A 16,830-nucleotide genomic window follows, 5' to 3' on the forward strand; every position below is an offset into this window, starting at 1 on the left:
ATCTCCAGTAAGCGCTTGACGTATGTGCAGTCCTATGCAAAACTACAGCTCTGCTACATCTGTGTGTAATGGGCACATACACGCTGGATGGACATTTAGGGTCCAAAGCGACCAGTGCCTTGCTTTTTTTTTTTTTTTTTTCCCCAAGCGCAACTTTGTACTTTACAGATTTTTATATATTTTTTATAAATCTGCAAAATACTAAATATTTGTGTCAAACTAGGAATGTGCATAGTTTATTTTTTTTAAATAACTTTTAGATGATAGACATTTTATTTCATAAATACATTTGTGATGATTCTTTTTCAGGAAAGGGTGGAGCCTAAAGAGGAAGGGTGGGGTTTACAGAGGAAGGGGTTTGGTCTTGACAGGAAGGGGTGGGTCAAATTTATATTAGGGGGTGCCCGAGTTTAGGCTCACCTAGGGCAGCACAAAACCAAGATACACCACTGATTGCCCTGATGGTGTCACTGCTCCGCCAACACACTTATGTCATGATATAGGCTGGGAGAAACCTTAATATTAATTGTTCTCAAATTCTGCAAAACAAATAACAGCTCTAAAAGTTAAAAATATCCATTTATTAAAACACAACACATTAAAGATCTTACCTTAGCTCAGGATAAACATTTTCCAAATACCACTTGAAAGGCTTACAGCCCAGTTTTTTCTTCAGCTCTGTACGACTTTGAATACTATAGACAAAAACAAAAATGTATTCAGCTGACAGGTTGCTAAACTTAACAAATTTTATTAAAGGGGCTTTCCCATCTAAGATTTTTTTTGCATATCCATAGGATATGCCACAAATATCTAAGAGGAGTAGATACCAGACGTAGGACCTGCACCTATCTTAAGGGACCCCATTGCACCTGGCCGGAAAAGGAAAGGTGGTTGTGCATGTTTTGTCTCTCCATTCACTTCAACTGTACTTCTGAAAATAGCTGACCATGGAGACTCAACTTGTTTTGTAAGCGCTACTAACATGAATGGAGATTACCGCACATGCATGGCCACCTCTCTATTCTCAGCCTGGTGCGATGGGGCCCTGTACTTGGGAAAAGAATTGGGTCCCATAAGTGGACATTTGTGGCATATCCTGTGTTCCAGATGGTAATAGCCCTTTGAAAAAGAAACAGACTTTTTTGCAACAAGATGTATACTTTAAAGGTGTTGTCTCACAAAAAATATTCTACAGTTTTCAAATTAGCACTTGGATCTGAAAACTTTTGTAACTGAATGTAATGAGTTTTTCAATAAAATGTATCTGTATAGCGGCACCTGCTGTTTTTCATCTCATTTCTTTGTCCTGCTCAATGAGAAGGTCGCACATGCTCAGTCTCATCCTTCAATTGTCTACAGAGTTGTGATAGGGAGAGCACGGGGACACCCCCTTAGCTGCAGCACATAAGACACTCCCCTTGAGCTGCGAGCTCGATATTAATCTAGCAGAGCAATGAATGGGGAGATCTCTGGATCCACGTCAGGTACAGAGCTCGTTCTAGCTTTGTTAGAAATAGATTGTCAAGTATTATATAATGTCATTTTTTTTTTTTTTTACAGTAGTCATGGGATAACCCCTTTAAGGAATTTCCATGTCCCCAATTCTCCCAGGAACTCTATTTGCTCTCCTCGTCTGATCCACACACAATCATTTCCAAGATTTCTCCTGTACATCCCTCATACCCTAGAACTGTCTGCCACAGCACATCAGACTCTCCTCAACCACCCAAGCTTTCAAAAGCAAACTAAAAACTCACATCTTCAGGAAAGCCTACATTAAGGGTTTTCTGAGACTTATATACTGATGACCTCTCTTATCTGATCAGTGTGGGGCCGACATCCGGGAGCCCCATTCCATTGATAAGTTGTTTGAGAAGGTACTGGCGCTCCTGTGAGCAACACAGCCCTCTCCCTGCTCACCAAGAATACCTCCTTCCAATTGACTGAGCTGTGCCTAGTCCATGTGACCAATGAATGTAACGTCACATGACCTAAGGAAAGCTGAGAGAACGCTGTGGCGCTACTGCAAGCGCCTGTGCCTTCTCAAACAGCTGATCGGCAGGGGTTCCGGGTGTCAGATCCCAACCTATCAGATACTGATGACCTATCCTGCTTCCATTATACTAGCATATGAAAGAGTCTACATTCACCTACTGTTTCCATTCCCTTCCTTTGTAGATTGCAATTCCTCATGGGCAGGATCTTCTCGCCCTTTGAACCTGTCACTAAGTTAGTTCAATTTTACTTTACATTTTTTAATTTTATATTATGTATATAAACCCCTTATGATGTATACAGTACCTTGGATTTCATGACACTTTAAATGCAAAGAGGTATCATCCAGGAAAAGAGAACCATCTCGCTAGTGCCACCTTTTGGAAGTGGCTCTGCATATTATTTTTCCATGGAGCTTTGTCAATAAGTCTCCATACACAGCTGGTCTCTTTAAAGAGGTATTCCGGTTAGATTTAGATAACTATTCGATCGGTGAGGGTCCTACCAGTGGCCACGCGCATGTGCGACTGGCCGGTACGTTCATAAATCAGAGGGGATGCAAGGGGCACGGGGCCCCATTCTCATGATAAGTGGGGGTACCAGCTTTAGGCCCCCCACCGACGTAATAGGTATCCTGTGGACAGGTGATAACAATCTAACTGTAATCCTCCTTTAAGGGGAGCCAATACTCTACATTAAGGGCACTTTAAATTATTAATAATAATCGCAATTCTTGCTATATTAGCACAAGCTCAAAGTGAAAGTTTACATACTGCAACCAGAGTAATTAATCACAAGCCACACAAGTGTAAACAGCTATTAGTGATGCAATTTTCAAAGACTTACTTTCCAAATGGTACATTTCTGGCTGATGGTACAGCAGCATAGTAGAAATTCTTGTATTCATCCATCCACACCTCAGCAGCTCGTCTGGTGTTCCTTTTTCAGAAGAACATTGATATTAGCACTTTTTAAAAGACTAAACAAATTTCAGCTTATGTGGATGAATAGGGAAATCTATATTGGGGAGTAACTACAATGCTTGATAATTAATTTTCTTGAAAATCTTCACAACAGCACATCTGAGAAATGCTCTCCCTTAAAGGGATAGAAAAAAAATATACCCAGAGAGGTTAAAAAGCCCGTGCCCACCATCCACCTCCAAATGTAGAAGATAGGCAATATTATATTCATACAAATAAATAAATAAAAAGACAATGGGAAAGGATGGGGGGGAGGGGGAAATAGGTGTGTTGTCGTTCAGACTTTACCAATTACTGATAAATGTAATTGTTAATTTCTCCAGTTGTCTCCATGACAGCACACCTATAATAAAGATTAATACTGGGGATGGAACATAACTATATGGCATAAAGAGTTAATGCAAAGAGTAGACTGGCTGAGATAGCAAATCTCTAGTACTTCAATGTCATTACGCTGCATCTCTTTTACAGTAGCTGACTTTCATTCCAGGAGGTCATAGCTAGGGTAGAGTGTGCTTTTAATGCTAATAAAACTTTCCCCAGAAAAAACAAACTTATGTTACAAGATTGACAAGTTATATTCAGAGGCAGAAGCAGAGGGGCAGGCAGCGGGGCGAGCCAGAAGCAGAGGGCAGAGGGGCAGGCAGCGGGGCGAGCCAGAAGCAGAGGGCAGAGGGGCAGGCAGCGGGGCGAGCCAGAAGCAGAGGGCAGAGGGGCAGGCAGCGGGGCGAGCCAGAAGCAGAGGGGCAGGCAGCGGGGCGAGCCAGAAGCAGAGGGGCAGGCAGCGGGGCGAGCCAGAGGAAGAGGGGCAGGCAGCGGGCCGAGCCAGAAGCAGAGGGGCAGGCAGCGGGCCGAGCCAGAAGCAGAGGGGCAGGCAGCGGGCCGAGCCAGAAGCAGAGGGGCAGGCAGCGGGCCGAGCCAGAAGCAGAGGGGCAGGCAGCGGGCCGAGCCAGAAGCAGAGGGGCAGGCAGCGGGCCGAGCCAGAAGCAGAGGGGCAGGCAGCGGGCCGAGCCAGAAGCATGGGCAATATGCCACAGTTCGTGGTCAAAATGAAATTTAAAATAAACCATAAAAACAACAAATTGAGAATGTAACCGCGAGTCTTCCATATCACCAAGCACATTATACTGTAATAACATATACTAAGCTCCTAAACAAGTTTTGTCGCTTGTATCATTGGGGGACACAGGTCCGTGGGTATAGCTGCTTGCTGCCACTAGGAGGCGACACTAGGCTAAAAAGTGTTAGCTCCTCCTCTGCCGGCTATACCCCCTGCAGCCTGGAGAGAGCATATCATTTTCTAGCAGCTCCCGTGCTTCCCGCCAACCAAAGGGTCACCTGGATCCGGCGAGACCCTCCGCCATTCCAGTCTCCTACCACTTCGGGTGCCAGCTGCTGAAGAGGTCACCCTGCTGGTAGTCGGGGGAGGAGTGAAGAGAAGTGGATAAAGATTGGGTGAGTAGTCAAGATGAGGTGAGCATTCCCCCACCCCTCCCAGCTACCTCGTGTGTGTGTGAGGGGACATTTAACATGGGCATGTTATGGGTTTAAGTCCCCAGAGAGACCTCTCTTTATTTCGGGGATAGGGTATCAGTCATATTAGCTGGCTATCACTTTCCTCCGGCCGTTTGCGTGGGTATGTTAGTCCTGGCTTCCCTTTGGGCTTCCCGTTTTTTCGGGCTCCGGACCGCGATTATTTATTCCCGACCAGCGGGGTTGGCTCCCGTGGCCGGTATACACAAGCGGGCGCCTCTGCACTCCGCTTCAGGATCGCTCCATTATCCGGCCGACTGGAAGTGACGCCGCAAATTTAGGCCCCGACTTCTCGGAAGGGTAGGCAGCATTTGGCGCATCCCACTGTGACACAAGGGGGCAGGGCCAAGTTTCCCGTCGCAGCTCAGGAGGATTCAGAGGGCCACGGCCACACTAGTGGACTCAGACTTAAGCCGGCAGCACGCGTCTTCAGGGACCACAGGCCCTGGGTCCCCAGCATACTGGTAGGACGGTTTCTTCTCCCTCCAGCCTTGAGTAAATCAGTGGGCAGCCATGTCCGAACCCACTGGTGACCCCAGCATTCCAACAGCTACCACTTATTATGCATGTTTGAAATGCAAAATCAAGTTTCCTCATGGCCAGCTGTACTCTGTCCGCTCCAAATGCTGTGAGCCCACGCAGGTTCTGCTCCCCCAGCCCACACAGCCGCATGCCCGCCCTGACCAGATGGAACCGGACTGGGCTCGTGCCTTATCCCGGGCAGTGGAGGACCTCTCTAAGATATCCCAATCCACCCTTGCTCTTATGGGTCGTTTGGCTGATAAATCTCCACCTGCGCAGTCAGCGCCATCCTCTGGAGAGCGCCTTAGGGGCAGACCTTCGCACAAGCGGCTCAGAGCAGGACATCATTCCTCCTCTGACACTTCAGCATCTCCTTCCCTCCATGGGTATTGCTCGGACACATCCTCCCTCCCAGGGAAAATTTTGTCAGATGGGGAAATTGGTGTTTCTGACTCGGATATGGGTCCGAAACAATCTTCCAAGATTGCTTCCATGGTGGACAGCTTAATTTCTGCTGTCCGTAACACCTTTCAGGTGCAGGATGACTCCCCCTCACCAGGGAGCGTCTTTTCTCCGAGCCAGGCAAACTCCTAATGCCTTCCCCTTACATGATGACTTTTCTGTCGTCATTTTCAAGGTGTTGGACCATCCAGATCGTCGATTTAACATGCCAAAGTGACTTGATTTGCTGTAGCCCTTTCCGGCGGACAAGGTGGACCCTCCGGTAGCATGCCTTGCCAAAAACACCAGCATTCCGGTAGCCGATGGCTCAGCCCTGCAGGACCCGGTGGATCACCGCATGGAGTCTTGGGAGAAATACATTTTTGTGGCAAGTGGCTCAGCGATTTGGCTCATTTTCGCCTCCGTTTGTGTGGCTAAAGCGGTCTCTGAGTCGGCACTCTGGTTAAACCAGGACTTGGCAGCAGACATTATGCTCACCGAGCTCCAGTCCTTGGTTCTGCAAATTTCACAGGCGGGGAAGTACCTCTGTGAGGCATCCTTGGATGCAGGTGCACTTGTTACCTGCTTATGAGCTCTCGCAGTAACCTTGAGGCGCGAACTCTGGCTTAAGGTTGGGGCAGCGGACTCTTCGTCAAAGCGTTCCCTTACTAGTCTTCCGTTTGCTGGCTCCCGTTTGATCGGGACCAGGCTTGATGAAATCATCTCCGGGGCTATGGGGGGGGGGGGGGGGGGGGGGGGGGGGGAGTCCAGGCATATGTTTCGCGCGAAGCAGACAAGTGCCCGGGTTTAGTCCTTTCGTCGCTTCTCCAGCACGCGCCCTGCAGCAACAGCAGCCCCTTCCAGATCCTCTACGCAGGACCAGTGGAGGAAGCCATTCTTCAGACCTCAACCAGACCGGCGCCCAAAAGGTACAGCCTGCCTGTCCCACGTCCGGCAAGCAGTCGTTCGCATGAGGATGCGCCCCCACCCTCGCAGGCTGTGGTGCGCCTCCTTCTGGACAAGCGGCTGGCCCTTCGTCGGTCAATCCGTCTTCTCCTCCAGTGCAGGGACCCTTCCATTCGGTTCTGCATAAAAATCTTGGGGGCAATGGTCGCTTCTTTTGAAGCAATTCCGTTTGCGCAATTTTACACCCGTTCACTTCAGCGGACAATATTGTCATCTTGGGACAGGTCGCCGGATTCCCTGGACCGTCACATTGTCCTACCCCCAAAGGTGCCGTCGGCACTCAGGTGGTGGCTTTCGACCCCAACCCTGGAATCAGGGATCTCATGGACGGTCATCACCACCGACCCAAGTCTCCAAGGTTGGGGCGGAGTCTTCCCGCCCAGGACCATCCAAGGTATATGGTCTCGGTCGGAGTCCAAGCTACCCATAAACGTACTGGAGGTCCGGGCCAGTCACCTATCCCTTCTAAATTGGACCCCTCTCCTCCAGGGCTAGCTGATCAGGGTACAGTCAGACAACTCCACGGCTATAGCCTATATCAACCATCAGGGAGGAACTCCCAGTCAAGCAGCGATAGTGGAGTCAGCCAAGATCCTGCGGTGGGCGAAGACCGATGTGCCAGTGGTCTACATTCCGGGCGTGGAAAACAGGATGGCGGATTTCCTCAGTCGGACGACTGTGGACCCGGGGGAATGGTCTCTACACCAGGAGGTGTTTCAAGTGATCTGTCTGCAATGTGGTCAACCAGAGGTGGACCTGATGGCTTCCAGACTCTCACAAGCTCTGCGTCTTCTTCTCTCGAAGAGATCCAAGGGCACACTTGGTAGATGCACTGGTGGCAGCATGAGACGGGTTCTCACTAGTGTATATGTTTCTGCCTCTCCTGCCCCCCATGTCTTACGCAGGATCAAGATGGAGGGCATCCAGATGATCCTCGTGGCTCCAGATTGGCCTTGTTGTGCGTGGTATACAGATGTCGTTTGTCTCCTAGGAGACACTCCTTGGCGTCTTCCGCTCAGGCCCGATCTTCTTTCTTAGGGTCCTGTCTTCCACCAGCATTTAGAGTCGCTACGTTTGATGGCGTGGCTGTTGAAACCGCCATTCTGAAGCAACGAGGTTTCTCTTACAGAGTCATCCGCACCATGATTAAGGCCAGGAAGCCGGTGATGTCCAGGATTTGTTACAGGACCTGAAGTATTTTTCACGTTTCTGTGAGGAACATAGCCTCCCCCTCTACGCTTCTCTCTCCCCGTCCTCCTTTCCCTTCAGCAATCGGGGCTGGATTTGGGCCTTGTCCTAAGTTCCTTGAAGGGGCAGGTATCAGCGCTTTCTATTCTTTTCCAGCGCCCTCTGGCTCTACAGGCTCCGGTTAAGACATTCCTGCAAGGGGTGGCCCACACCATCCCTCATCATCGTCCTCCCTTGCCTTCTTGGAACTTGAACATGGTGCTGGGTTCCCTCTAGTCGGCTGCATTTGAGCCTTTAGACACAGTTCCCCTCCGTATTCTCTCCTGGAAGGTGCCCTTCCTGGTAGCCATCACTTCCATCAGGTTTGTCTCGGAGTTGGCAGCGCCGTCTTGTAAGGAGCCCTTCCTTATTCTGCACCAAGACAAGGCAGTACTCCGTCCCATACCTTCTTTTCAGCTGAAGGTAGTCTTGGCCATCCATGTCAAAGACGACATTGTTCTTCCATTGTTCTGCCCCTTTCCTTCGCATCCTAAGGAGCGGGCTCTCCACCAGCTGGACGTGGTTAGGATTTACTTATCTATCTCACGAACATTCCGCCGTATGGACTCTGTCATTCCGGAAGGTCCTCGCCAAGATTTGCCAGCCTCCAAAGGTGACGATTGGCAGGTGGATCCGTTTGGCAATTGCCATACCGCTCCCGGGGCAAGGCACCATCCCTCGGTATTACGACCCACTTCACCAGGGAGGTGGGCGCGTCTTTGGCTCGATTCCACCAAGCTTCAGCTTCTCAGCGACGTGGTCATCCTTGCACACGTTTACCAAGTTCTACAAGGTGCATACTTTGGCTTAGGCAGACGCTGCGCTGGGTCGCAAAGTCTTGCAGGCAGCAGTGTCTTGAACTTCCGCGAGGCAGTTCATTGGGGGACCCCGCTCCGGCGGTTTGTTTGCCAGTAGGGTCCTCAGTTTGGTTCGGTCCTTCCGACATTACTTGTGGTCTGATTGCTTTATATATGTTTTTTTTCTCCTACTCTCCTACTGCTCGAGCACAAACTGATATGCTCTCTCCAGGCTGGAGGGGGTAAAGTCGGCAGAGGAGGAGCTAACACTTTTTAGCCTAGTGTCGCCTCCTAGTGGCAGCAAGCAGCTTTAACCACGGCCCTGTGTCCCCCAATGAACTAAGCGAGAAAGATTTTACAGGTGAGTTCACAAAAATCTCGTTATTCAGGGGAAGAGAGATTACAACTTCTCAAGGAAAAAAAAATGTATTTAAAAAACATGCAAGACTAACGCCAGGTAATGATTTGCTCCGGCTGGGATTATAGCCGTCAGTCAGTGAAGCAACTGCATGATGACTGCTTCAAGCCTCAGATCAACACTTCTTGATCTTTCCTATGGGAGTCCCATCATTGAGCTGTAGTCTCTTAATATTTACAATAGAGGCAAGCTGTCAGGTTTGTAACTCTGACCTTTTACATACTGTTTTACCTGTCCCTTCAGGGTGAAGAATCTGTCAAATGTGCTGTTGTAGAGACAACTGGGGAAAAATAAATCCTTGCATATGCATAACACATCACATCCTACTGCCAAGTAATATTAGACTGTATATTCAATAAAGGGAGACTGTTAACAGTGAATTCCCTATTCACTGTTAAACCAGGCAAAATGAGCCGACAGCTTTCACTTAGCAATTTCTTTCTTTATTCTGGAGAAAAAGTACTTTTAAAATTTGATGGGATCCATGACTCAGTCCCCCCGCCACGACCTCTTCATTCCCAAGTGGCAAACACGGTGCAAAAACACCCTGTGCAGCAAAATATTGTTGCGTAGGAGTTTAAAAAAAAAGGGGTTTGCAACTTTATTTTTTTTACACCTAAAACAGGTGTCGGACTCTTTGCAAATGAACCTCATTGTTAACAATTTCCTGCTGATAGACTCCCTTCAAGCTTCCATAACCTTTGGTAAAAAGTACAAGTTCTGCTTATGGAAGTTACAGAAAGAACTGAGCGAGCATGTCAAGTTCTCCCAGTAGTTGTGCCCCAATACTTAAAAGTCTAATATAACATATAAGTAAAATAATACTGTATTTTGCAATGGCCGCAAGCAAGACAACATACATGGTAAACATAGCTATGCAAAAATATATGATTTTAATCATTATAAGGCCTCATGCACACGACCGTTGTGTGCATCCGTGGCCGTTGAGCCGTTTTCCGTTTTTTTTTCGTGGACCCATTGACTTTCAATGGGTCCGTGGAAAAAAATCGGAAAATGCACCGTTTGGCAGCCGCATCCGTGATCCGTTTTTCCTGGCCGTGAAAAAAATATGACCTGTCCTATTTTTTTCACGGCCAACGGTTCACGGACCCATTCAAGTCAATGGGTCCGTGAAAAATCATTTTGGATTTGATTGGCGTCCGTGTCCGTGTCCAGTGTCCGTGTCCAGTGTCCGTGTCCAGTGTCCGTGTCCAGTGTCCGTGATCAGTGTCCGTGATCAGTGTCCGTGATCAGTGTCCGTGATCAGTGTCCGTGATCAGTGTCCGTGATCAGTGTCCGTGATCAGTGTCCGTGATCAGTGTCCGTGATCAGTGTCCGTGATCAGTGTCCGTGATCAGTGTCCGTGATCAGTGTCCGTGATCAGTGTCCGTGATCAGTGTCCGTGATCAGTGTCCGTGATCAGTGTCCGTGATCAGTGTCCGTGATCAGTGTCCGTGATCAGTGTCCGTGATCAGTGTCCGTGATCAGTGTCCGTGATCAGTGTCCGTGATCAGTGTCCGTGATCAGTGTCCGTGATCAGTGTCCGTGATCAGTGTCCGTGATCAGTGTCCGTGATCAGTGTCCGTGATCAGTGTCCGTTTTTTCCTATCATTTCAATGGCAAACTTGACTTAGATTTTTTTTTCAATTTACATGTCCGTGGATCCTCCAAAAAACAAGGAAGACCCACGGATGAAAAAACGGTCACGGATCACGGACCTACAAACCCCGTTTTTGCGGACCTTAAAAAAAAAAAACGGTCGTGTGCATGAGGCCTAAATGCTACATATCAATGTTTTGGTTATCACAGAGCAGTAGCACTAGAGCAAAGTACAATATAATTTTTTTGGTCACTGGCATTCACCTTTATTTTCAATGTGTGACCACACATGTAGCAAAATCGCTGCAGAAGTTCTGCAGAAAATATGCAGTAGCAAGCCCACATGAAATTGTGATTGCTTGTACTGCTATATGCTTCTGTATTGTAATTTACTATTTTACAGTTATCCTATTACACTCTATCACAAGGTGTAATGGGAGTACCAAGATGTACTCTGCCTGACCACTCAGATGCTATTGACTAGGACTGAGAGGTGGGATTCGGTGTCTGAACACTGCCATCTATATAGTACAGTAGGAACTCGCTGTATACGGAGCAAATTCTGTTCCTCAGTCAACTCCATAAGCTCCCCTCAAACTTCCGCCGAACATGTACATGACTCTTAATACACTCAACAATGAAATTACAACACCAAGGACAAGCATAAAGTTATGCAAGGAAATAGCAGGTGTCACCAAGATCTGCAAATGATCAGATTTTCTAGCTCCAATCTGTGATATGAGGCATAAAGGCCAGAATGAAGGCACACTTTTTGTCACATGACACCTCAGAAATCAATCCACACAGAGGGACAGAGAACGGGGTTTATCACTGGCAGATCGCTGAGGGTCTAGGCTGAGATGCCAGCCCCGTTTAATGTTTCGTGTCCCAGTGGTTGGGAGAACAATGATGAACTGGAATGACAAAAAGAGGCACACCGTGTAGTGATCGACTCGGTACTCTAAGAAAAATTGGATTTCATATCCCATGCCTAGGATTTCATACAATGTCTACACAAACTATCAGAAGGAATTTTCAGGTCAATGGTCTATGAGCTACAGGTGTTCCAATGACCTCTCAAAGGCTATTATGGTGCACAGCAACACGATAACTGAGGTCTATTCTCTTCAGTGAGGAGTCCCCCTTTTGTCTCATAGTAGGATATTGGTCTAGAAACCACATGTGCAGCACCATGAAGAGGCCTTCAAAAGGGAAAGTCACACTGGTCCTACTCCCGGGATTATGGTGTGGGGTGGCATAATGTATAGTAGCCAGATCCATCTAGTCTTCATTTCAGGTACACTAACAGCTCTGCATTACACCGATTTGGTGGTAGTGATATAGCTGCACCTCCGGTCCCAAAGTGTCCCAGGGGCTGTTTTTTCAACAGGACAACACCAGGCGACATGTTGCTTGTGCTACTGTGAACAGCCTGTGTGGCCGAAACATGCTACCATGTCCTGCAGCTTCTCGGGACTTGTCTCCCATTAAACACATCTGGGATGACAATGTACTGCAATTGCAAAGCGAGCTGCTAGCAGTGAATATTGCCGATTTGCGTTCCCAAGTGCATACAGCGTGGCAAAACAGTCCTCAACCATTAATTATCTTATTGATAGCACGCCAAGGCGTGTAGGCTACTTTCACACTGGCATTTATGTTTTCTGCCAGCCTGCCAGATCCGTACCACAGTAAGCACACGTGTGCTACCAGAAGGCCGCCCGGCCCCATTTACTATAATGGGGAGTGCCCAGTTTTGAATATTTTGTTGCCAATTTTGTTTTATCTTTTACAAATCATTAAAAAGTTTAACGATCCTGTGATTTCCATAATTCCAAGAATTTTCCTTCTTAGTCTTGCAATTTCACTGTTCAGGAATGTAAAAAAAAAAACTAAAAAAAAAGACGACATTTTACAATTTGAAGGATCTCTTCAATATTTAGCTGGCAGATGGATGAGGCAGTGGGTCTTAGGCTACTTTCACACTAGCGTTTTTATTTTCCAGTATTGAGATCAGTCATGTACTTTCAATGGAGTTGCTATGTTAAAGATAATACAACCAGATCCGTTCAGAACAGATGCAGATGGTTGTATCAGTAGCGGAAGCGTTTTTGATGATCCATGACGGATCCAGCAAAAACGCTATTGTGAAAGAAGCCTTAGCCAGTCTCATATAGTAGAGGTGCTTCTGCAGCCAGTTGTCTTACAGCAGGAGGGTGCAATTGGCTTATCACCTCAGAAAGATATAGAAGATTTTTGCATCATACTTTATCTCATGTGGCAGTGTATGAAATAATATGGGGAGGAATCGCTGCTTTTACCGATTTCTACAAGAGTTTCTGAAATTAAAGGGGTATGCCCATGAATAAAATATATCACCTATCCAAAAGATACAAGATTATTGAGAGTCCAACTGCTGGGAACCCAACCGATCACGCTAACAGGGGTCACCACGTGGTAGTGTGCCTGCATGGCAAGCACTAGGGGGAGATTTATCAAACTGGTGTAAAAGTAGAACTGGCTTAGTTGCCCATAGCAACCAATAAGATTCCACCTTTCAATTTCCAAAGGAGCTATGGATAATGAAAGGTGGAATCTGATTGGTTGACATGGGCAACTGAGCCAGTTCTACTTTACTCTGGTTTGATAAATACCCCCCTATGTTGACCGCCTATGAGACAGTGCTCGGCTACCTTTGGCAGTCCCAGCAGATGTTATGTATGGACACTACTGCTCCATTCTCATACAGGGTGTGGAGCCCAATGATTGGACATGCAGCATTCATACATTTATCCTGTGGATAGGTGATGCATGTTGTTCATAGGCCAACACTTTATTATTGACTGGTATTTTTACCTGGCAAACACGGTTCCACTTCCACCAGGAAATGTGTATGGATGTTGCTTCCGAAACACATGGCCTACCCTACTGCAGGGGATTATTTCCAGACTTCCACCACACTGCCACACACGGAATGAAATCTCTAAGATTGAGATGAAAAACAGATGAATTCAAATAAATGTCAATTAGCCTTGCCAACAAAGAAATTTTAGAGGTTTTAATAAAAAACATACACTAATGTCCGATTTTTTTTCAGGACCCATTGAAAATGAATGGGTACAGAACTGGTCCAGATCTGTTCCGCAAAAAACGGAACAGATCAGGAAAGAAACAACGGACGTGTGAACCCTTATAATGGTAAGACCAAACTACTGACAAGGGCTGAGCCCATTACAGCAGGAGATAAACTTGGGAACACAGATTCCTTTATAAAGGTATCGTCGCATAAAAATGACATTCACACGGCAGTGTTTTGGTCAGTGATTGTGAGCCAAAACCAGGATTGGAGCCTCCACAGACATAAGGTATAAGGGAAAGATCTGCTCCTCTTCTGTGTTTAGAGCCGCACCTGATTTTGGCACAAAATCCCTGATGGAAATCACTGACGTGTGAATGAGGCCTAACAGTTTCCTGATAGTTGACGAGCTGTACTTGCGGGAATAAAGCAATATCTGCAGTCAACAAATTATCTCATATCATCAGAGAATACTCAAAAAAGGACATATGTCGACGTGTTTGGGGGTTCTTGCCCCACCATCAGTACATAGCACAGCAGGGTGCCGTTTGCTTGGATAAGGGTACTTTCACAGTAGCGTTTTTCTTTTCCGGCATAGAGTTCCGTCACAGGGGCTCTATACCGGAAAAGAACTGATGAGTTTTATCCCTGTGCATTCTGAATGGAGAGTAATCCGTTCAAGATGCATCAGGATGTCTTCAGTTCAGTCTTTTTGACTGATCAGGCAAAAGATAAAAGCGCAGCATGCTGCTGTTTTATCTCCAGGCAAAACAAAATGGAATGTATTAGTGCCGGATCTGACATTCAAAATACTGGAATGCCAGATTCGTCCGGTGAAAAATAAAAAATGCCAAATGACACCAGAAAGACTGATCCGGCATTTCAATGCATTTTTCAGAATGACCAGGATCCTGATCAGTCTTACAAATCCCATCAGTTGGCATACGTTTTGCAGGATCACTCTGCCGCAAGTAGCCTAAGATTTATAAACCACGTTAATGACAGTCATGGAAGGTTTTCTCAATTGGATTCAAAATATAATATTGCCACAAGATAAAAATCTGCATCCAGTCTTCTGCTTCACCTCTTGCAAAATTTTGGTTTGGCTTTGGTTTGTTTTTGGTTTGGCTGTGACATTTTTCCCCCCAAAAAACATAAAACCAAGTTGACACTGCAGATTGTTTTAACGGCAAAATCAGTTTGCAAGTTGGATGCCGCAGATCAGCATGTGCCTTTAAGGCTACTTTCGACTACGCATCAGCCGATCTGGCTGTGACTGAAAGCACACACAAATGCATTGCAAGAACGGATCCGTCTCTCCGCTTGTCATGAGGACAGAGACAGAACCGCCTTGTATTTTTTTTTTTTTTTTTACATTTTTACCAGTCTGCGCAGGCCGGAAGGGCGGTTTCGGCATGCCTGTATTTTGAATGCATTCCTATGGGGAAAAATTCCAGCATTCAGGCAAGTCTTCAGTTTTTTTTCAGTGGAGATAAAACCGTAGCATGCTACGGTTTTCTCTTTGGCCTGATCAGTCAAAAAAAAACTGAGCTGAAGACATCCTGATGCATCCTGAACGGATTACTCTTCATTCAGAATGCATGGGGATATGCCTGATCAGTTCTTTTCCTGTATAGAGCCCCTAGGACAAAACTCTATGCCGGAAAAGAAAAACGCTAGTGTGAAAGTACCCTAACCCCATTTGTGAATGTCTACGGACTAGTAATACACAATTTACCATATCATGCCAAGAAAGGAGATGTCTGGGCATCAGTGGAGAGTGGGTGTACATTCTTAAATTAGTTCCATCGAATGGGGCTATCAAGAAAGGATTTGCAGCATTCAAACTGCAAAACAGTAACAGAAATCCTCGGGTTTTGACGCAAATTCCAAACAGCTTTGGCAGCAAACTCCATGCCAAAAAATTCACCCTTATATCTCTGTTGCTCACAATTGTCAGGTTATCAATTTCTTGATTATTGGATGTCAGAAGACAGAATTATAAAAAATGTAATAAATGTCCTTTTGGATTAGGTGCATTTATGTGTATCTGGTGCAACATGTAGAGATTCTGTACATATACTGGATGTAAACTCTTCAGGGTGACAAGTGTCATAAATTAGAGGGATGTTATGGAGATATAGGATTATTTTTCAAAAATAATGCACACGTTTTCCTTTTTGGAGCCATGTCAAAAACATGAAAATGCCTCGAAATGTGTAAAAAATAAAAATTAATTATCTGCAACTCTGTCCATATTTCAAGAACACAAAAAATAAAAATAAAATAATGTATGGAGGAGCACATTCAGGTGCCTTTCCTGTTGAAAGTGTATACTTTGCTTTTTGGGGATCCTACAGTAATGAATTATGGCAATGCAAAAAAATAATTTTCTAACATTAATTATGGGAATCCCTACATTTAGTAGTGCAGTCATTCTGATGAAGTAGAAACATGCAGCGAATTCAAATATTGAGTTGATCCTTTTACCTTGCTAGCATAAAGAGACCGGAAGTTCCTGTTCTCAATATGTATCTATAAAGTTGCTGTAGTTTGTAAACGTCAATCCAAGAATAAAAATATTTGTATATTATTTATATATATTTATGCTAATCCATAATATATTACACAGAAAATAAAAACAACTGCTATGGGAAGTCATGTATACATACCTAAATTTTCCCCACCCCAAACGTCCATCATCATATCATATTTCCCCAATTCTTCAAAGTAGAATTTGTCCATCACAAACAACCCTCCAGCAATCATTGGAGTTCTACAAGGGACAGAGGAATGTTTTTATAGCAGTCCAGAGTACAAACCGGATTCCAAAAAAAGTTGGGACACTAAACAAATTGTGAATAAAAACTGAATGCAATGATGTGGAGATGGCAAATGTCAATATTTTATTTGTAATAGAACGTAGATGACAGATCAAACGCTTAATCCGAGTAAATGTATCATTTTAAAGGAAAAATAAGTTGATTCAAATTTTCATGGTGTCAACAAATCCCCAAAAAGTTGGGCCAAGTAGCAATAAGAGGCTGGAAAAAGTAAATTTGAGCATAACGAAGAGCTGGAAGACCAATTAACACTAATTAGGTCAATTGGCAACATGATTGGGTATAAAAAGAGCTTCTCAGAGTGGCAGTGTCTCTCAGAAGCCAAGATGGGTAGAGGATCACCAATTCCCACAATGTTGCGCAGAAAGATAGTGGAGCAATATCAGAAAGGTATTACCCAGCGAAAAATTGCAAAGACTTTGCATCT

At 45.7% G+C, this 16,830-nt stretch overlaps 1 protein-coding gene across 2 annotated transcripts in view; it reads right to left on the reverse strand.

Annotated features, from left to right (window-relative positions):
* Positions 1 to 559: 559 nt before the first annotated feature.
* GALNT2 (polypeptide N-acetylgalactosaminyltransferase 2) overlaps positions 560 to 16,830 on the reverse strand; it is a 134,298-nt gene continuing 118,027 nt past the window's right edge. For both annotated transcript variants that reach the window (XM_044289816.1, XM_044289815.1), the window contains 4 exons: positions 16,233 to 16,336; positions 13,341 to 13,467; positions 2,845 to 2,937; positions 560 to 695 (listed from right to left, as the gene is read on the reverse strand). In XM_044289816.1, the coding sequence (XP_044145751.1) occupies positions 608 to 695; positions 2,845 to 2,937; positions 13,341 to 13,467; positions 16,233 to 16,336 (412 nt within the window). In that variant the 3' untranslated portion in view covers positions 560 to 607. The remainder of the gene's footprint in view (positions 696 to 2,844; positions 2,938 to 13,340; positions 13,468 to 16,232; positions 16,337 to 16,830) is intronic.

This window comes from Bufo gargarizans, chromosome 4 (assembly GCF_014858855.1).
Source record: "Bufo gargarizans isolate SCDJY-AF-19 chromosome 4, ASM1485885v1, whole genome shotgun sequence".
In the NCBI taxonomy this organism is placed as follows: domain Eukaryota; kingdom Metazoa; phylum Chordata; class Amphibia; order Anura; family Bufonidae; genus Bufo; species Bufo gargarizans.